The 21,893-nt window shown below is 44.6% G+C and overlaps 1 protein-coding gene across 2 annotated transcripts in view; it reads left to right on the top strand.

Moving 5' to 3' along the window:
• Window positions 1–21,893, top strand: part of LOC6539326 (putative mediator of RNA polymerase II transcription subunit 19) — a 154,072-nt gene that overhangs the window by 41,212 nt on the left and 90,967 nt on the right. For both annotated transcript variants that reach the window (XM_039374328.2, XM_039374329.2), the window contains exon 4: window positions 7,168–7,512. In XM_039374328.2, the coding sequence (XP_039230262.1) occupies window positions 7,168–7,512 (345 nt within the window). The remainder of the gene's footprint in view (window positions 1–7,167; window positions 7,513–21,893) is intronic.

The raw sequence follows: 21,893 nt of genomic DNA, 5'->3' as shown, positions 1-21,893 counted from the left end.
TCGGTGCTTGCACTTTCAACCTAATGCTTTAATTCTTCGACTTTCACTGCTCGAAATGGTTGACATTATTTTTTGACGTCGCCAAATCCGCGTCCTCATCTGCGCCTTTCTAGCTTTCACCCACTCATCGTGTCAAAATATGTTTGGTTTGGCTTTTGCTTTATTTTCGGGCCCTTCGTGGGAAACTTTGCTAGGAACATGTCGAATTCTCATCAGCATCGTTCTTTTGACTGCCCAGGCTTGTCTGCTCGTAATTATCAGCCTAATGAATCAAGTGTACTCGCTCGTAACTAATTGATATGAGAAAGGTCTGCTCTCTGGTCTTTGATAGTTTCCTGATTCTATTCCACGTGGGGGTTGACTCGATGGAAATCATACCCTGCGCGTTTGCTTTCTGCAAAGGGTAGTTCGCAATTCACGATGATTTGTATGTGAATTTTCTCCATAAGCATATGATCATATTCGCCAGCCAAGCAGGGGAAATTTGATAAGAATTAAAAACTGGCGAAGGTAATTGCCTGTAGCTTCTGTGAACTTTTTTAAATGGATTTTCGTAATTTTGCCTTCCTTTTGTTCTTATGCTCCTCAACTGGCCCCAGGGATTTCTCGGAAGCTTGTTAAGCGACTTTCCGCATGCTCAGGTGGTAATTGGTGATAACGATGGAAATGATGTCGACTTGTTCCTTGCTGATGACTTTCGGCTCCCTGGAGTATTTGCCAGTAATAACTGCGATTGTATTTGTATTTATTGTTATTTACCGGTGGAAGATTCCTGAAATTGCAGAAGAAAAGCGAAAGCAGAAGCAGAAGGGGACGCGGAAAAACTTTAACTAAGCCGAACGAGCGGCGCCGGCAATCAATTTCCATTTTTAAGCCCTTTGCCGGGAACAACGTTTTTAATTAATCGTCGGATTACCAGGAGCTGCCGGACTCTGGACGTGGCTGCTGCCCAGGGCAGCGGTTTATGCTCATCCCTTTCCATCCAGCTGTCCATTTTTTCCATTATCTGTGCCATTTATTCTATTTTTGTCGCACAACTCAACTAAACGAGCGACAAATTGCCGACGAGCATCGGCCAAGTGTCGGCATCATCCTCTGGCCATGATGAACTTCCATTGTCCCTCGCCGGCACTGCGGCGGCTTAATCCTTCCACGCTTTGTGTCATCGGCGCGAGTTCTCCGTCCTCCACTTTGATGGATTTTTCAGCCATAGTTGCCCCTCGGACATCGGGCTCCGGTTTTTCAGCCATATGGCCATATGGCCACAAGTGTCATAGCGAACATCGGGAAGAGTGCTGGTTGCATTCATTTCGTTTTACTCGCATTGTGGTTTCTGTTCCGTGCGCTCCGAAAATCTGATTTGAAAACCAATAAATCATATTTATTGGCCGCCATTTCTCTACCCACTGCGCTTATATGACTGTCTCTCTTCATTTACGTTTTAAGCTCGGATTTTTCTCTGTGGGTATGGGAGGTTTACTCTGCGGCTCTATCAATTCCAGGAAGTTGACGCAAAGTACAGGATTAAAAGCTGATAAATGGTACCAGCTACGGCAGCGGTATCATGCATGAATGGAAATCGATGTGGGGATATGTCAACATATACTCCTGGTTGGTGTTCCGCCAAAAACTTCATGACCCCCATTAGCAACCCGGTTGGCTGCCGCCAATTATCATCATCAAGGTCCATCAGTTGCCATCAAAGCGTTGTCATAAATTACAGAAGGTGCTAAGAGACACACGAACGAAGTAAAATTGCTAGAGATAATAACACATTTCCCACACCTCCTTCGGGTCATCTCCGAACCTGAATCAGGGATGCTAGCAACCAGTCGACGATGTCATCATCACCATCGTCGTTAAAGGCCCAAATCCGCGCTCTGGGCAATGTTATTGTAACAATCGACACCCAGCGCGTTAAAAACACACATATATACCAGAGTTGATTGCAGGGGACGGAGTGGTTCTACATGACCCGTGGCGTATTTCGGTTTTGACCACCGTCCCCTCTTGTTGCCAATCTCATTCCATTCCCATTCCGAACAGCATTCCCATTCCCACTGCCATCTCTCCATGGGGGTGTTGACAATTCAAACGCAATAATTGCGACTGAGAACCGCACAACGCTCGGCGGGACTCGTAGCTCCGATGGCGATTTGAGTTGGGATTGCCGAAAGGTGTGGCGCGCTCGTTACGCGGTGTTTGACACAATGTCAGCTTCTGTAATAAGTCTCTAGCCGTAAAAAGAGGAAACATGCTCGTGCTGATGGCAGTTGCAGCTCGCTTTGATCTCCGCTCCAGGGTAGTTCTAGTTCATCCTGGGCCGACAAGCCGCACACCCGTGTGCGACCCAGGCGAGACGCAGTTTTAATGATGGCTCACCCCGAATTTGGTAGTGGCGGCTCTCTGGTTTCTGATTTTTGATCCTGTTACCCATTGTGTCCATTGTTCGCACACTGGAACGCGCACCGCGTTCATCATTTGCGTGGCTCGGTTTTTTCCACATCAACTTCTTTATTTGGGTGTTTATTATTAGCCTGGCAAATACATCCGCAAGGCAAAGTCGAAACGCCAGCCGGCGATGCTTTTCTAGCCTTTTCAGGTTCTGTCGACTTGGCAGCAATTGTGTCTGAACATCGGTGAATGTCGGTTTAATGAGTTGAATATGTCAATGAATACCGGGCGGCTAGCGGTCATTAGCATTTTGAAGTTACGCAAAATTTTTGATAAAAGGAAAGCGCACTTCCAGTGGGGAGGCGGTCGCATGCAAGGTTACAAGTGATGTGAGGGAATTGAACATTATTATCAGGATCCAAACTCTCATTTAGAATGAAAAATATTTGTTGCGGTTTACTTTCGAACCGCGCATTGCTTTTCTTTAGGGGTCTTTGTTGTTTTAAAACCATTTGGTTAACAATTTCGAGCTAAAATAAGTTTTACGTAATAGTGGAAAATAGTTGTTGTAGTATGTTTCGTATTTTTTTAACTTTTTGTTTAACAAAATATCACTACATATTAACTATGGAAGGCATTCCACGTAGTGACGAAGCAAAAAGCGAGCGATTACGAGAAAATTATGACAACGTAATAGTAAAAGTAAAGTAAATTGCTTGATAAATTTGTTAAAACACGCATTGATTTACGCATCATTTGCTTAGATATGATGACTTCAATAAATACTCCCAAAAAAAAATATTTTAAGAGTATTTTTTAAAATATCGAAAGAAAGAACGTTATGTTAGAGCACGAAAAACGTCAAAACCCTAAGTTTAGAGACTGTTTTATAATTCGTTCAAAACGCATTTACAAATCTATGCTTTTAACATTATCTGAGTGCAAGAAATAAAAAAATAAAAGGATGTATTTGGTAGAAACGTTGATCTTTTGATATATAAAACATTTTCTTATCGTTAAAATATGTACATATTTTAAAGTATTAATATGGTCTAATTCAAATTAATTTTTCTCAGAAATGCTAATATTAAAACTTTTGCGTTAAAGGTGCATATTATAACACCTCGTTAAGAGGTGTTGTGTTTTAATATCTGATTCTCTAAGTTAGTTGTTCTTTTAATCACCATTTAATAAAAAGTACCACACGATAAAAAGTATAATATGGCGTTTAATTAAAAGAAGGACTGTTTAAATAATTATGCCCCGCAGAGGCACTGAATGATCGCAACGAAAACGCAAAACATACTGGCATATTGCACAAAGGGAGGACTGCCGTCCAAGTGGGTTACTTATAGAATTGAACGCGCCGCCGCTGGCAAGGACGAACTGATGAGCAGGACTCTACTTATCGGAGCGTTATCTGCCCGCTGCCGGTGCTCAGCAAACCGCGAAATCGAATCCATAGATCAGCGGACGGGTGAAAAAACAGAACTGATTCAACTCGCGCTAATAAATGAAGGAAGGGAGCCCGAATGTTTGCCATTGCTTTGACATGTTTAACAACAATGGTGAACGGAAGGCGAGTGCGGGAGGGGCACCTTAAGCTGCTGACAAATGCGATTGCCTCTGAAAATTGAAAATAACAATCCGTCGGCGGAGGGATACAACCCTTAAGTCGAGTCCTGCGAGGTCCTGCCTGGGCATTTGCATTGATTTCAATTAATTCGCTTGTTGTGTCATTTCCGATCCTTTGCGAGTGTTGTTCGGATTGCGTGGATGTAATTGATATTTGGCTTGGCTGGGTTTGCAGGCTCAGACTGGTGAGAGTCAAGTGCCTGCACCCCTGACTACCCAGTGCAAATTATGTAAATGCCAAACACGCATTAGAGGCCAGCGGACCTCTTCGCCCCACCTCTAATCCTGGTTGGAATTATTCAAGCGGATAACTTCTGCGCCGTCTTCGCTCAGCTGTGCGAATTTCGTAGCCAAGGAGGATGCATCGGGGTGACAACGACCAACTGTCACTGACAGCTTCACTGCCATCAGCCAGGACAACAAGGTGTTTGCGGCCCTAGCTTGGCTGCGATTTCCCAAACGGAAAGGATGAGTCAGCGGCATTCACATTCGCACTCGCATTCGAATTTCCCCAGTGCTTTTAGTTTTGTGAATTTCAAATGCCAGGACATCTGTTCAAGTGTTTTTGGATCAGTCCCAATCCTCAAGCAATTTTAATGCGCTTAGTTCTAAAAGCGTGTCTAAGTGGCACGGAACTTAAAGAACTGTGATTCGGTGAATATACTCACCCTAATTTCCCATAATTGCTGCCATTTGAATGCCCAATTTAAAACAATTTAGGGAGTGTGACTATTATTAGTTAGTATTGATTGGGCCGTGCGTGTGAATACGAAGTGGTATTCATGAATCGTTGATGGGCTGCGACTGCCCCAGGAATATTAATTTCGGAGGACATTAAATATTTATGTAGGATTTGTCATTAGTTTATAGAATTCTTTGAGCACGGGTTAATCGGTTTAAAAAGTTGTACTCTCGGAGGTCTTTATTTTTGTACACAAAGTTTTTTCCCCAGCAACTTGCCTTGGCTTTCATTTTGGGTTCCCAGTTCCCTGTTAATTGTTAATTGGCTGCATCGATTGTTAATTGCTCCAGTTGTTGTTGGTGGGTACCTGATTGGGGCATTGTGAATGAGAAGTTTTGAGTGCTTTCGTCTGGCGAAAGTTTGTGGCGAAACAAAGGGAGCTTCGCCAGCGGATTGATTGGTTGGTGAATTAATTACGTGCATTGCCCAAGATTACATAATCCCCCGTGGCATTTCATCCCCAGCACCAAACTTAACTTGAACTTTTCCCACACACAACCCTCTTCGTCCCCTGAGTTATGCCCCATTTCTGCTAGAAAATGTTCCGTTGATAATCCTGAAAAATAGAATGCTATTCGCCACTGTCCAAAGATCCCCAAAAGGCCCATTCCCAGTCTCGTTTCCAGCCATTGCCCGTTTATACGATTTTTATTTATTTTGCTTTTAACAAAATTTGGCAAATTTACACTTCACTGGCACGGCAGCAAACAACAACAGCACATCCACAACGGCCGGCCATCCAATTCCGATTGCGATTCCCGCCCCACTTACAGGGCAGCCTGATTGCGCCATGGCCCCATAAATAAGGGCAACATTCAATGCAAATTGGACTATTTACGCAAATTTTATTGCCACACAATTTTTACACATTTATTTTGTTTTTGTTGCCGCTAGTTTTCCCTTGCCACATGGAGACGCAAATGCTTTATTCCTTTGTTGTTGCCTCAGTTGAGTTGGTGCCCCAAGCGTCTACAGAATGAGGCCATTTGGGTGAAGCTCTCTTGCCTTCCGCTGGGCCGACAATTTGGCTTCTTTGTTGTTCGTTTCCCTGTCCCGCATCGTCTCGACTCCAAGTTGAACCCTTTCTGCCTCGTCGAATTATGCGATTTGTGTCATTATTCCCTCGCTAAACGAGGCAAATTTGCCTCTCCCCATCTGAAGTCGCTGGGTGGCCGAATGTGTTTTTTATTGACATTTAGACGCGTCGCAGATTTGGCCCTGCCTCATCCGGTTGATTCCAGTTGGCCTAGCTTCTGTCATAAAGCCGCCTACGGTGGGGATTTACCAATAAATTCGATCTAGTGAAAATTTATTGCCATTGCTTTTTAAACCGCGACGCGTGCTGTCTCTGAATTTTTATCTCCAGGAAATTGACATTGATGGCTTGCCGACGAGCAAGTAGAACTGACCTTTAAAGCGGGAAATGTTCAGTGAATGGGTAATTGTTTGGATTTAATCGTTTGATGGGGGCATAAAGTACGAATGGGATTTAGTTTGTGGCTGATCAAATCGCTCCTAATCAGTCAAATAGAGTACAATTAGTTTCGCCTTGGATTCTTCCATTAATAACAACCAACCCACACATATCAGCCCCGAAATGAACAAAGTTATTAGCTTGTTATCTTTTGCACTTTATATTTACACAGTTGGCTCCCAAAAGCTGAACAAATCAGTGTAAAATCCAACCGAAAAGGGCCGAAAGAAGGCAATCTTCCCCCACCCCCCCAACGAGCAGTTTACCCCTAATTTTGTCGCTTGTGTTGCTTAAAATTCAAACAATGTGTTGATGCCTTCACACCAACCAAAACATGCATAATTAATATGCAAAGAGCGGCAACAACCACTACAACAAGAACCACAATGGCAGGAACAGCCGGCAAGGAGCAACTTTTCCGAGCGAGTTGCTTGTGGAAAATTGAAAGAGTTAGCATAATTTTTTTGTGGGCATCGGAGGGGACGGGGGGCATAGGCCTGCTTCATTATCACAGCTTCCGCGTCAAAATTATTTCCGCAAAACAACATCAATGGTGGTTGGGGGGTTGCGGGTGGTATATCAGAGTTGTTGTTGTTATTGCCATGCATAATTCACATGAGAAAAGCAACAATGGGCGACGACAATGAGCGGAGGAAAAGTGAAAACCTCAAACCTTTACGAGCTAACTGCGAAAATGCTTTAATTGAAGCGAACCCTCACAAACACATAGACACTCACACACCACGGCGCTCATTTGCATATTTCAATGCATGCAATTAGGCGCAAGGGGGAGGGGAGTCACGGGCTGAAGGCGGGCCAGCAGCAACTGCCATGACATGGAAAAAAGTTCCGCTCCCCCTTACCGACTTCTCAGTACCTCCATAAGGCCCCTTTTACATTTTATACTCTCTTCTTCTTTCAGCCAAGTCCCGGCATTTCACGGTCAACGGTCTCCTGAATGCCAATAACACGCTCCAGCAGCAGCAGAACCAATACAACCTGCAGCCATCGAATGACAGTCGCAACATCTACAACAATCCCTATATTCCGCCGCAGCAGCAGCAACAACAGCAGCAACAGCTGCAGCAGCAGACGCAGCAGCGCACCGCCCACCTGTTCAAGGCCCTAGCTGCCTCCGCTGGCGGCACCAACGTCCTGACCCATCCCTACGACTTCTCCAACTCATCGTCCTCTCCCAACGCCAACAATGAGCACCAGGGATCATCCTCGTCGGAAGCGGACAACGCCTTCCTAACTCATAATAACGGTGAGTAGTGTACTTTCAGAGCGATTGGAGTATTTATTTGGTATATGTATATGATGTTTATATACATATGTTGAATGGACTTCGCACCTGGTGTGCGTCTCGCGATTCATTGTTAATTTATTATTGGTTAATATGGGCAGAATTAAAAGCAAATGAAAATCTTTAACTAATCCCAACGTAGTAAAAAAATCTCAGCTGCTGTCTGTATACAAATAAAAGCACAACTGTCAACTCGCAATTTCAGCGTTTTTTAATATAAATAAAACAAAACCGTTTTAAAGTGACATATTTGACGATTTTACACAGTTCAGCAAGTTAAAGTTTTATTTCTCCGACTTTGGAGTAAATATAGAAATGGATGGTTGCATTATATGCAGGTCTGCAAATTGAATTAGGAGACTCGTGCAATTAAAAACACAACTTCCCGGAACTTCCAAGTAATATTTCCTTTTCCTGAACCTTCGCAATGAATCAGGGGGCAGCGGACGGAACTTGTTCACCTGCCCGGTTGGATGCCAGCTTGCCATAATTTGCACGCAATTTGCATTTCAAGTGGCCAATTCCCCTCCCACCCTGCTCGCATCACCTTTAGTTGGGCAGTGGTCGGGCATCTCTCCTTCTAATTACGTCTCACAAAAAGTGCTCGGTGGCCGTAGCTCAAGTCAGCTTCAGTCTCAGGAGCTGAAACATGGCTCTAACTGGGCGCCCAGTCCGGCGGCAGTAAGTAAAATTTATGTGAGTGCTTATAATTTGTAAAAGTAAACGAACCGGAGAGCGGACCCCGTCAGAGCAAGAGGTAAACGAGAGTTTGGTTAGCAACAAATTACGCAGGAAGCGCTTGGAAAAGGAGTGCGGTCCTCAGATTTATGTGGGTGCAGTTAGCGAATGCGGGAATCAGGATCATCGCCATGATTATCCGGGAATTGAATCATCACCGAGCTCAGTAAGATATTCCAATCGGATGTTTCAGTGTTTACCGCTTAAAGCTGTTCTGAAATGAGAAGCTACTCCTGCCAGATCCCTTTCTATCTATCGTTTGCTCAACTTCCGAGAAGCAGCATCGTATTCCTGCCATTGTTGGCTTCGCTTCTTAGGAGGGCCATAAAATGTGGCAAAGTGCAATTGCCTGGCAGGCCAGGACTGAGGCGTAGGTCGAGCAGACGCCACCAGTTATGCAATAAAAATCATTAAAAAATATAAAAATGAAAGCGGCCAACTTAACAAGCAGACAGCTGTCCCGTCCCTCGTCCGGCGAAGGACGGGTCCAATGGAGCCGTGAGAAAGGAATTGAAAAAATCATGGCAGGCGCTGCAAGATGCATCGTCCTCGTAACCGGGAAGTAGTAACAAGTAACAGAAAACTAAACGAGCGCCCAGCGCCATAAACTTAAATCACGATTAAAAGTGTGATTATCCTTGTGGCGCTACAAATCGCCGGCGCTGCAGCTGACAACCCGGAGGACCAGGACGAAGCTACCGCCTGTCCTTTGGCTTCCCTGGTTCCGTGGCTGCCCTGTCTGCCCGACTCTCTTCCGTTGCTGCAGTTGTCTGATTTTATATCTTTACAACCAGGCGCGGCTGTGGATGAGCAGACAAAGATGCTCTCTACGCTGCATCCTTGCTATATTCCCAGAAGAGTGGCCGACTGTTGTTGCTTGGCGTGTTTTGTTTTGACTTGGGGATTGTCCTTGGCTGACTAGTTTGGCTACAGGACATTACCGAGGATACCGAAAGCTATGATTATTTTTAAAGCCTTAAAGAGCAGGCCATTCAATTAATCGTATATAATTAACTCCACACTTACGGCGACTGCCTTTTACAAAATATTCCAGGATTTGATTTGATTTTTTTTGGTCGATTGACAAAAAACCAACGCATGGGACCCAGAAGTAAAGCAGACGCTAAACCCTTTTTTGCAGTCACAAATCTTGGCATTATTTTCCGCTCACATCGTAAATAACGAGTGCTGAGATTGGAGCATTGCATATGTCGAGAATGCTGTCCGTCAATTTTAGGGCTTTTTGCCGGGGTCCTCCCCTTAACTGTCAATTGTTCGATAGATATTTACCAATTTTACAGTCGTCCCTGGCTTGTCGAGCCTCGATTTTACTGCAAACACAAAGGCAAATGCAAATAAACGCCGGCCAAAATGGGTCTAGAACAAAGGAGCAGTCAGGGGTGGCTCGGCCACTCGGCTTATCACAATTGACCCATCGCACGCCTTTGGTCGGCTGTCTGTCTGGACATTGGTTTAAGAACCCCTTCCCCTTCCCTCCCCCTTTCACTCCAGCCTGTCGGAACGAACAATTGACTCTCGTATTTCACTGATGAACTTAACTTATGTCAAAATATGCGATAAGTAATCCTTTTTAGCCCCGACATTCGACATCGGCCCACGCAGGCCCAGTCACTTGTCCGCCCTTTCGTCCATCCGCTCAGAATCTTTGAACCTTTCGCCTGTGCAAATATTTTCTTTACAGCAATAATTCTATTGGGGGACGGGGGAGTGTGCTGGAAATAGCTATTTCTGCACATTTGTCACGAAATCTAAAACAAAAAGTGTATTTATGTTTTCTTTGCCCAGCATTGAAGACTCGTAATGAATTGTGACAGGAGACTGACAGATGAGAGAGCAAGTGGTCAAGATGTGACTTTGTTTGGGTTTCATTTGCCCGTAGCTCTAGTTCCGAAAGATACATAAGCATTTGATAGCGACAATTTCATGGTTCCGCTTCATTTGCAGGATGCTGCCAGGAAGAGAGGCACACATCCATCTATCCGAGGCCTGCCTTATCGATGGGGCATCACTCTTGTCAGCCATCATTCCCCCAAGCTCAACGCCGAGATTCTCAATTAGGATAATCTCCGAATGACTAAGCAAATATTGGCAAAATTCGAAAATTCGATGCGGACTGGGCCCGGCTCTAAACGCATCGGTCACGAGGCGAAGGCCCTGCCAAGTGTGTTTCTTTTACTTATATAATGTTCCGCATAGCCGGATGAAATGCGTCTCTGGGAGACCATGGGCCACCATGCGCGGGGTGGAGAGATGCGGGGACAGGGACAAGGGTGCATCCCCTATTATATGCACATAAAAATAAATTTCAAGACTTTATTATGCCCATGTACTTGTCATTGTCGATGTGTGTGGAATGGACTGTGTTTTGTAGGGCTTTCTGTCCCTGTTGTTTTGGGGTCCGGAGCTCAGTGCTCAGTGCTCGGTGTTCGGTATTCGGGAGACCTGCAATTGCAATTGTTGTTGACTGAGCCCACGGAGGGTTGGACGTGGGCGCTGGACTGTGGATGGTGAGAGTGAGGAAGGTTTGTGGTGCAGGGGGATTACAAGCATTCAGGGGGCAATTTCCATTTGTTTGTGCCCTAGACTGCAGACTGTGTTTAATTTTTCGCAAATGTTCAATTGAATAACATGGGATTAACGCTTCATTGGCTTTTCTGCTGTGTCAGATTTATATTTAGTTAGTCAGTTTTGGATTATTGAGTACAGTTTGGCATGAGCTTTGGCGAACGATAACGGCACCCTACCCTAAGCCCTATTTCTCTCCACCAAACTTTCGAACAAGTTTTCTGGCTTTCCATCTCCAATCATGTGTTACTTCGTTTTTGCTTTTGTCGAATCGGCAAAGTCTACTGGAGCACAGCCGCCCACGGCTGGCAAACAAACAAAATGGCAGCCAGATGCACCGAAAGTAATAGACAAAAAGTGCAGCCGCCTTTTAGGCGGTCGGCCGACTCAGAGTGCGCGCCAAACGGGCGGCAGTTGAAAAGTTCTCCGTAGATGTAGATGGTTATTGATAACCGAAAGTGGCTTCTGGCCCTAAGAGCTCCTAAGTGTATGCCTCAAATATTGTGCAACTGTAATTTGGTAATCTCAAGCACACCACACACACCCAGGGCAAAAGGACCAAGCTGGAAAAGGGGACGGGAACTGCACAAACTGCACAAAGTGACTTTTCAATCTCCATTGAGATGACAAAATTTTGCTTTCAACTGCTGGCCAAGCACTTGAGCAGGTCTTTTGGTCGATGTCAAGTGGGATGTTGTGGTCAGGCCATTATAACTTATAACTGGGACGGCCTCAATCCACTTCTTGGTCCTTCCATTTTGCAAATGAAATGCAAGCTTACATCGTATCAATTTAAATCAAATGAAGTGCAATTTGTACCATCTCATCCTTCACTTTAGACTGGGCTTCCTGCTCACAAGACCCAGTTAAAGGACAAAAGTGCTTGGGGCAAAGCATTCCAGCGTTAAGTTAAGTGCCGAAAACTTTAACACACTTTTCGACTTTAGTTATGAACTTGCCTGACTACAATTCGGTGACCGGCCGTTGACATAGTTATGCGTGGACCAGGCACGTCCAAGTGCGAAAGTTGCAGCTCATTACGTGGCCTGCAGCACAAACGGGTTGGGCAGTTTCTGACCACCAGTGTTGTGTGCAAATTAGAATCCTTGCGCCCTATGTACTTTAAGTGAGCAGATAAAAGATGCGATGGGTCCTGAAACCCCACGCATGTCCCTCGACACACCTGACCAATTTGCGCTTTTGACCCCTCCGCTGGCGAAAACGATGCCAGCAATTTAATGAGCTGCCATTTATATAAAAAGGAGCAAAGTAGCCAAGTGCCGGTAGTCGGAAGGCGGGGACCAGGGGCTGGGGGCGGACAAATATTTAACAACGTCGGTGGACTTTCTCTCCCCAGACAGACACACAAATGGAAGGACTCAGGGCACTCACATGGCTCCTGCGTCCCTCTGTTCATCTTTTCTACTCGACTGTGATTCATGCAGAGCAGCAACGGCAGCAGCTGGCCATAAAAATGGCTTAAAATGATCATCATAAACGTTGAGTGAGCAAATATTGCAATAAAAGTAAATGACTGAAGGACGTCGTAAAATATTTATACGTGAGCTGCTCGCACGGGCACCTGCGAAGATGTAGGACATCTCACAATGAGTGGGGGAGCTCGAGGAGTCATGAATACCATAAAAGCGTCGAGCGAATGCTAGGAAATTAAGGTTCTGCCAAAAGAAATGTGCTTAGCGCGCGAAAAGCGAGGATAGGATAGGTTTGACCCAGTAAGTGCAAAGGTACTCCTTGATAGGATTCCTAAGGCCTCGAAAAACATGCAACGTTCCACCCTAAGGGGATTCTAATACAGTTACAGTTCAGTACAAATTTCGTTATAGTGCACTTTATGGTGCAAGTTTCGGCTATAAAACGAGCGTTTTACGATAGTTGCAATTGGGACTCGCCCAAAGCTTTGCTCCTCTAGGTGGTGTTGTTGAAAAAGCTGAGCCGTTAAAGACTGAAAGCACCCCAATCACAATGTCAGATAACAGTAGTAGTTAAAGTCTGGTTTCGCTTGAGTTCAAATTAGACCCACTAAACTATCTGCACGCATTTAACTACCATTTCCTTCTCTTGGCTTCTCTGATTTCTGTGGACTTAAAAAGCCCATCGTTTACTTTTTGACAACAGCCGGTTACTCGTCGGCCTGTTGAGAAATGGTAATGTTTTTCGGAATCATCAGATGTAGTTCGCTTCTCAAAAGGGGTTGTAGCTCTGCTCTTTCGACCACTTCTCCGTATGTTTACTCTCTCTCTGGGCGTCTGCAAGCTACCCCTGTTTGCTGTAGATTGCAGAAGCTTCGTCAAGTTTAATTTTCCCCTCCCTGCTCAGGGGTAGTTAGATAAATTCTGTTAACATTGCAACCCCTGCCAGCCCTTATTATTCATGTCCTTTTGAATGCTGTAGGGGTTTTCTGTAAATAAAATGTAAAACTAGTAGTCCATTGCAATTCAGAAGATAGTTTCACAATTGTGCTGCATACGACCAACTCATAAAATGTAGCATATTGTATTAGACATGTTCTTAAAATATAAGTTTTTAATTATTTTAAATTATTTAATAACAAGAGATGAATGAATTGAGGAAAACACTTCCCCATACGCCATTGTCAAATGTAGTTACATTTTACTAGGAAGAGTAAAATAATCTAACCATTTACATCCCCTAACCGCCATTCCAATGGCGCCTAGTCCCCTCCCAAAGCTTCCGAAGTTCACCAATAGGTTTAAGCTCCCTGTTATCAGCAGTTTTAGGGGAGACACCTAACAGCAAAGCTGAGCAAAAGCTCCTCGGGGGCGGGACGGCATCTCCTGCAGAGTGCTGCTCCGCAGGACTCCGGACTGATGCTCATTAATGGCTGCTGCGAGGCAGACGCCGCCGTCGACCGAGGACTTACACAATGAGCGATAGCTTTTACACTCTTGCTGCACACTTTTGAGCGCTGCGCTGCTATTTCGGCTTTTGCATAACTTTTATTGTTAAAAACACAGCTGGCCGAATTCGGGCAAAGAGCGCCGACGAGCCGAGGCGGAGGTGCCGACGAGAGCAGAACGCGGAAGTGGACTCGCTCGTAGCCGACTGTTGCTCATCTCCCGACGACGCCATTGTCCGTGCACCGTGCCAGAGTGTGTGTGTGTGTGTGTGTATGTGTGCGTGTATCTGCGTCCTGCGGACGTGTCCTGAAAGCTGGAGCTAGCAATGCGGCCGGTAGTCGCATCGCCGCATCTGGCTAACGCCGCCATAAAACGCAACGCATTCAATGTGGCAAGCGCAACAATGAACTGTTTCTGCCGCTGCTGTTGCTCCTGCTGCTCTTCGCTGTATCCTTTGAAATCGTCCTAGTCGCAATCGCAGTCGAAGTCGTTTGTCGGGTCGTGTGTATGCAATTGTGCATTTATTTTATTTGCTGTCCGGCCTAGAAGCCCAACTAAAGCCAGCTTGTGGGCTTCGACAATCACAATTTGAAAGCTAATGTGCCAGCGGCAGTAACTCTAGTCCAGTTCAATGAAAAAATGTGAAAAGAAAAGCAAAATTATTACATTTTGGCGCCAAAAAGATCGACACGCATCTGCGAGTGTCAGAGTGTATGCGAGTTAGTGTATAATTTTTGAGAAGCATGTGGCTAAAAAAATAAAGTCCGTTAGACAGTTGGCACCTCTAACTGCTTTCCGCCAAAGCTGGTACGCTTCTTCTTTGGCGTTTAGCCATTGGCTATAACAAATTGAAATCAGTGCGTACTCGCAATGCGCTACCTAATTATTCCTTTAAAAACCGTATATTGGCTGCCTAATGAATGACTTTCATTATGTGATCGGTCCTTACATTACTGGATTACAACACTGCGTATGCGAAACGCTTTCAAGAAAGAGCATCGTTAAAACCATTGGCCACATAACTAATTGCTTGTCATGTAATTAAATAATTCAAATGGCTGGCAGATTATAAATTCAAGAGCACTTCCCCAAATGTATCTCCGGAGATAGGTTTACGCAAAGTGTAAATTAAATCAGCTCACGAGCCCAACTGCGAGTTAATCTCATCTCCCTAATAAAACAGAAAGCCGCAGGCTGCGAGGAGAAGCAGTCAGACCGCGAATTCTGGCACTACTTGGCGGGCCGAAATTCTTGAAAACTAAAACAACACAAACATTGTGCCAAAATAGCCGACGGCACAGCGCGATTATTTGCCGAATTTGAATTAATAAACAAACAAAACAGGACTTTTCGTGCTAAGAAGGGCTGTATAGTCGCGTGAGTGCAGGCAAATAATAAAAAAATCCATTGGATGCAATTCATAATGCGAAATGTGGCGGCAGCGACATAACATTTATTAAAATAAAATATTAATATCTATGCAAAAACAATATTTTTGGCAGTCACAAACCAGATAAATCTAACTTAACACAACGTTGACGTCTTGGAAGTCCCGCCATTTATTAATTTGCACTTGTGTAAGTGTCACAGACTAAATGCACAATGAAATTGACTGTCCAAAAGGTAAGTAGCTAATCATACGTATTCCCTTTTATATCATCTGAAAAAGGCGATCTGTACAAATTTCTGAAAGAAACCAATCGGATTGGAGCCAATATTGGCACTTGTTGCATACGGAAAAAAAACTTATATGAATCCAAATGCCAAACGGAATGTGAAGGCTTTTAACGCATCTGCCCGGACGCAAAATGATTGCAGCTGTAGGATTCCGTTGGTACTATTATATATTAAAAGAAAATACGAGAAAATACTTGCAAACATTTTATCAATAATGCAGCTGAAAACAAAAAGAAAGCAAATGCTGGAGAACGAAAGAAAACATCCGGAACATTCGGATGGGAAGCCTGGTACTTGGCTTTGGTCTCTGTACTAGTCGGGTGGCAATGGGTTTCCTGCAGTAGATTCTCTAGGATGCTCCTTTGTTGTCGAATGTGGGAAATAGTCGTACAATAAATTCAGGAAACCATGCAACAAACGACTGGAGAGACGTTATGATAATCATATTACACATACGCCCAGTCCGCATAGGGAAGGAGGTCCTTTGGCTCTCGGTTTTCATTTTGTGGGCATTTGCATACTTCCCTCTATTGTTTTGAAAGGCCTCATGCGGCACATTACTTATAAATGCGACCTGAGTCCCGAGAAGTATGAAGTTAACGAAAGAAAGCCGACGCTTGAAGGAATTTGGCTAGTAACTATTAGGGTTCAAGTTGAAGACTTACATAGCATCCTGGCCTTAGTTGGTCAACCGGAGCCCTTAGACTATGTTCCAAATCTATTTAACTGCTGGCTAGAAGGGCTATCTCAATTCAACGTGAGGATGGTGACTGAAGGCGGCGCCCGGTCGGAATTTTTCAATTTTGCAGCTCGCACCCCTCCATTGTATTTCACTTTACTCGCTCGCATATTAGATGTACAAAACCCACATAAAGACGTATTCATACGCACGCCTAAGCTGCCGGGACGGTAGGAGAACCTGGGCAGGAGCACACATGCGATTTGCATAGGGAAAGAAAATCATCAGGCCGGGAAGGCAGTGAGTCCTGCTCCTCCTCCTCCTGAAACAGAGATGGCCGCGGCCACGAATGAGATGTTGCGTTAGTGATTGTTTTTTCTTCCTTCTTACTTCTGCCACTTGCCATTTCTTTGTCTGGGCTGTGTCGTCTGCCTTGCAGTTTACTTCCGCTTCCCATCACGTCGCATGTGTTGTAGCCCGTCCCCTCGCATTTAAATATACATTCGAATTCCGTTTCAAGTTAGCGGGTTCAGAATAAAGCGAACGGGAAAACGCTGGGAAAATTATTTTTAAAGGTTGGGCAAATATGTAAAAATGTTATTCGTTTCGTGCAGCTCACAGTGGGTAGATAGGCGTCAATCCCTATAGATGCACATTTAAGTGGATCTTTTGAAATGATTTCAGTTTGAGTTATTACATACACAATTTATTCTGGAGTAGCTCACAAAAATAATTGTGACCATTTTGGGAATTTGCATATTGGCAATTCAATTTTGAAACCTTTTGTGACCGTTTTCAAAAATGTCCTGATAAATTTAATTTATTATTATTGCGCACCCAAAATATTAAATTAACGAAGATTTGAAGACGCGTGGCCCACTGTGTGTGGGGTATGCAAAATTGAAAAGCTGGTGCTAAGGCGTACCACGAGTAGAGGCCAAAAGGCGCTTACAAAAGGCGTCGTTGAAATAAAATAAAAATGTTAAGAAACAAAAAAAAGGGAGAAATAAATAAAAAGCCAGGAGAAGAAGCGCAGCTGGCAGGCAAAAGGATTTACATGCGTGTATCTGTGTGGGCTAGTGTGTCTGGGTGAGTTCCATTTGCCCTTTTACCAGGACGCTGGGACTCAATGCTCCCAGGAGAACTATTGTTCTTATTGTTGCCTTGGATATTTCTATGCTGTTAAGTCGACGCAAAAGGATCTCCAGGATCTGCCTTCAAGTCGAAGTGTGCGTGTGTATATGTGCGAAAAGGTACTAAGTCGGAACAAAGCTCAAAATTATGCAACGTATTTTTTATTTCTCCATTACTGCGACCCTTCCACAGCCTCTTCTTCAGTTCCTTCCCATTTGCCTGATGGCTAGCCGCATTGGCTTCATTCTTGGGCAAAGTAATGAAATTAGATATGGGGAGACTTGCGGGGGACTTGCGCGAGTCCTTCAGCTTGGAGCTGATTATGGAGCTGAGAGTGGGAATTTTCTTTTTCCAGCCTTCATGCGACTTCAAATGATCTCTGAGAACGAGTTAATTAGATTTCCGAAGCGGACGGACAGCATTTCGATCGAGTCTGGGTCACGAACCACCTTCTGGGAACAAGTTATGCTGCCGCAGAATGGTGTTTTCTGCTAACCATGGCCACCTTACATTTCTCGAATTTGTAGGTACAAAGGAAAATGTCGAAAAAATTTAATTAAAATTGTCAAAGTTAATTTTTGTCTGGGCGACAGCAAGGCAACCAACAACAAAAACACCAAATATGCAACAGTAGAAGCCGAAACTGCATCCGCAATAAGCAGGCACGCACCATCTCAACATGTGGGTGGATCCCAGCTAAAAGTCGAAGTAATGGTCCAACTTTTGCTGCCGGCCAAAGGGAAAATCAGGCGGGGGCGAACAAAGGGAAGACCAAACTTTAGTTTTCGGAGACTTGGCTTGGCGTTTTCAAATAAATTTAATTCAATGTCTCTTCAGTCATTCATACAATAGCCACCCACACCAGCTTACACGCCCGGCTTTGTCCGGCCAAGGTTGAGCTGAGTTCCATGTGCGATCTATTCAAGCATCACTCCTTTGGCTTTCATTGGCTTTCAGGCAGCTCAAACTTCCCTCGATGTATGCAAATGGAAAAAGGAAAACACTGAAATACTGAAATACTAAAACAGAAAGGAACTGAACGAGCTGAACGAGAAATGACCAAAAGGCAAAACTTTCCGACACTAAATGAAAGGCCCCAAAAGAGCAGCAGGAGGAGGACCTTGTTTCGGTGCGGTTCTTGATTGGCCCCAGCGCGTAGAAAGTAGAAGTGCGAGCACACGTTTGCTTTGACATAGTTCTAATTGGGGCTGCTTTATTTGTGAGGTTCTTCTCGAAACAGAACCAGAAGGCAATATGGCGCCTTGAGGAATCGGTCTTCAGAGGAGAGCCACCATCTCCCAATTCCCTCCCAAAGGACAGCATATACAGCCATGCATATTAACAACCTACTTTCACGTATTACCAGGCAACCGAAATAGCCGGACCTGAGCTTCAGAAATCGGGGCGACAGCTGCCGCAGCTCGTGACTTACTCAAATGGGCATTGGCAGGATGGGAAATTGACTTCACCCGTATGTGGACAGTCTGTACGACGCCGAGTCCTGGCTCAAGTGGTCGGGCATTTAAATTCAATCGTCGCCATTTTTTATGCTCTTCCTTATCCCATTTAATGTGCTCCTCCCAATTCAATGCCGCTTTTCGGGGTAGTGTCCTATCGTGTCACAGGACATTCTTCCGCTCCTTCCCGTCCTTGCTATTTCGTTTCGTTCCTCCACTTCGCTGTGTGCATTTGCATGTGTGAGCGTATCACCCGCTTTTCTCCCTCTCCGATGTCCTTTCGCAGGCGAATGTCCTGCGGATGTAATAATTGTCAGCAGCAGTTTTGCGGTGCAAGTTAAACGCAGCCCACGCAAAAAGTTGTCAACCATCGGAAATGGCAAAGTGAATTTTATGCTAACACGAGCGTCTGTATCCGCTCTCCTCTTTTGCAAATCGCAGTACAAATTGAATTTTTCGCCGGAAATTTTCGGCGCGTTGGTGTATGAAATGCTTGTCAGAGGGATCCCTGGATCCGTGATTGCTCCCAGTTCGATTATCGCTCTTGCTAATCACATGTGCGCTGCTCTTTTGTGCGCTGCTCACTTCCAATTAAGCCGGCAACTCCTTTAACTATAATCGTGCTGCTCCTCTTGCTGCTCGGTCGCACATTAAATTACCGGCTGCCAATTAGCTATCGCACCCAAAGCACACAAACGCGGCCATAGATAAGCAGGCGCACACGGATACTGCATCACAGCAGCAACAGCTACAGCTTCAGGAGCAGCAGCAACACCCGCAGCAATAGCAACAGCAACACAAATGAGCGCATTTAAAAACATTACCGCGCTGGGCGACTGCAACAACAAAGACGATGGAGCTGGCGAGTAATAAAAGTGCAGGGAGGACCCCAGTGGGGAGCGAAAATTGCACAACATGACAGCAAAATGCATATTATGCATAATTAACTGTTTATGCGAATGAGTGACAGGCGAAAGGACATGGGGATGCCAGAATGCGGATCCCAGCAGCCTATGACCATGATAATCACGGCTCTGACGACGATAATTACGCCGGGGTGGATGGCGATGATTGCGTTCGCTGAAAGTGAAACAGCTGAGAGCAGCAACGCCGTCCTGCTAATTTAGACGTTGTGCTCTGTGGCTTTTAATAATTCACACCCAAAGACAAAGGGGACACTCGACTCGAGCGCTCGAGCGGTGGCAGTGGAAAAAATGGGTTAAAAAATGGAAAGCAGACCGGCAGGAGGCGGGTCCTGCGACGGACAGCCACCGGATCCTTTGACATCGGGGGCTGGCTGACGTCGCTTTCACTTCGCAGGCCGTCAATTTGACATGTTTACCATGTGTCTGGGGCTTCTCGTGTAACAAAAGGCTTGTTTGCCATTCGCACGGTTGGAGGAAAGGAAGGGAAAATGGGGCTGGGGGCAAACGGGAAACGGACCGGGGAAAACTTCTAGACTCCAAGGATACTAGTTTTATTCTGCTTTGCGGTCCCTTCCATTCCTTTCGCAAAAAAATCTGAGAGAACGAATGAAGATTTTTGGCATGTGTGCGGTGCAAGTTTTGATGACATGACAACAGCGATCATTGTCCACAGTTGGCAGCAATGTGACTTAATGGGTTGTTGACTTTCGATTGGCAGACAGGCCTGATGGAAGATCAGGACATTCAATTAGTGTCCTGCGATGCAGGAAACCCTGTTGACTTGCAACTCTGATTAAATTATGCACATCCCTTTAGTGCAGTGCTCAGCCGGCCTAAAAAACATCGACCTCTCCATATATAATTCAGTAAACGATGCCATGGCAATTGCAAATTATGCAGAAATTCAGCCAAAACAGCGAGAAACTATTCAATTTCAGTCATGTGCAAATATTTTATTACCCGCACACACAGCCAGACAGTCGGCCAAATTAATTAATAAACGCAATGGCAACAATGACAAATTTTTCGCTTGGAAAACTGCAACCAGCAGCACACGCGGAAAACATTCAACGGACAAAGGAAAAGTAAAAAATCAAATGCTGCAATTAGATTATTTCTGGAGAGTACACATTGCACCAATATTGCACCGATAAAAAATATCTTACTTAGCCTTATTATAATTATATTTATTATATTATTGTTATTTATTATAACTGAATGCAAATAAGGTTTGGTAGTCAATCGAGCAATTTAATTATCTAACAGCGATTTAGTACCGTATAAATTTACTTCCGATCCTTGTTACTAGCGGTCAGTCCAACTTTTAATGGGTCTCTAATAGTCAGATCCTTACCTGCTTTTCCTGCTGAATATTGATAAAATAAGACAGCAGGCAGCCTTTAACATCATAGCTTTAGCTTTCATAAGGCAACGATATGGAACAAGCTTGCGATTCGTGAAAACCTCGATGCTTATACTGACGACTAAGCCAGTGACCTGGATCGAGAATGCCAATGCTCTGTAGGGTAATAACGAGTGTTAAAAATGAATTTGTGTAATAAGCAATGGACGGTAACAAAATTATTTTCACAACTATCCTTGCAACTTTAAAAATGATGTAGAAACTGTTTTATTTACAGCATACTGTCTTTGGGAAAATGTCCTTGAGCATAAGACATAAAATATAATTTGTAGCCAAGGATCACTGACGTGTGCCGCATAACAGCAATATAGAATCGCCCACCGTTTTATACGAACACACATTTGCTGGTGTTTGAATTATGAATAAACGACTGGATTTCTGCGAGTGAAAATCAAATTGCGGCACTGATGGCCGTATCCATATTTCATCCAAGGCCCTCAGGCGGACCCTTCGAAATGCAACTGCTCATTTGCTGCTCCGTCTGGCCGGCGACAAAACAAAGCCTGAAAGCCAAAGAGAAAGCGCAACAAAAACTACTGAAAGTGCTGGAGTATCAGAAAACTTCAAAGGCGGCTTTCCATTTTCATTCTCCCGTTCATCTCAATTTTTTCATTCATTCGCGGTGGCTTTTCCTGCTTTTCCTGCTTTTCCAGCTTCTCCTGCTGCACCAAATCTTTCCTCTATTCCTGGCTGTTTCCGCCGCGTTTCGACTGCTTGCAGTTTTTAATTTAATTTGAAAATGCTTAAAACGCGCACTCCTGCTGTCTCTGCTTCTGCCTCTGCCTTTCTTTGCGAGTGAAGTCGCATTGTGGCAGGCCCATGTGTGCAGGACTATATCCTGCG

This window comes from Drosophila yakuba, chromosome 3L (assembly GCF_016746365.2).
Source record: "Drosophila yakuba strain Tai18E2 chromosome 3L, Prin_Dyak_Tai18E2_2.1, whole genome shotgun sequence".
NCBI classification, from domain to species: Eukaryota; Metazoa; Arthropoda; class Insecta; order Diptera; family Drosophilidae; genus Drosophila; species Drosophila yakuba.
This window is presented reverse-complemented; position numbering and strand designations above follow the sequence as displayed.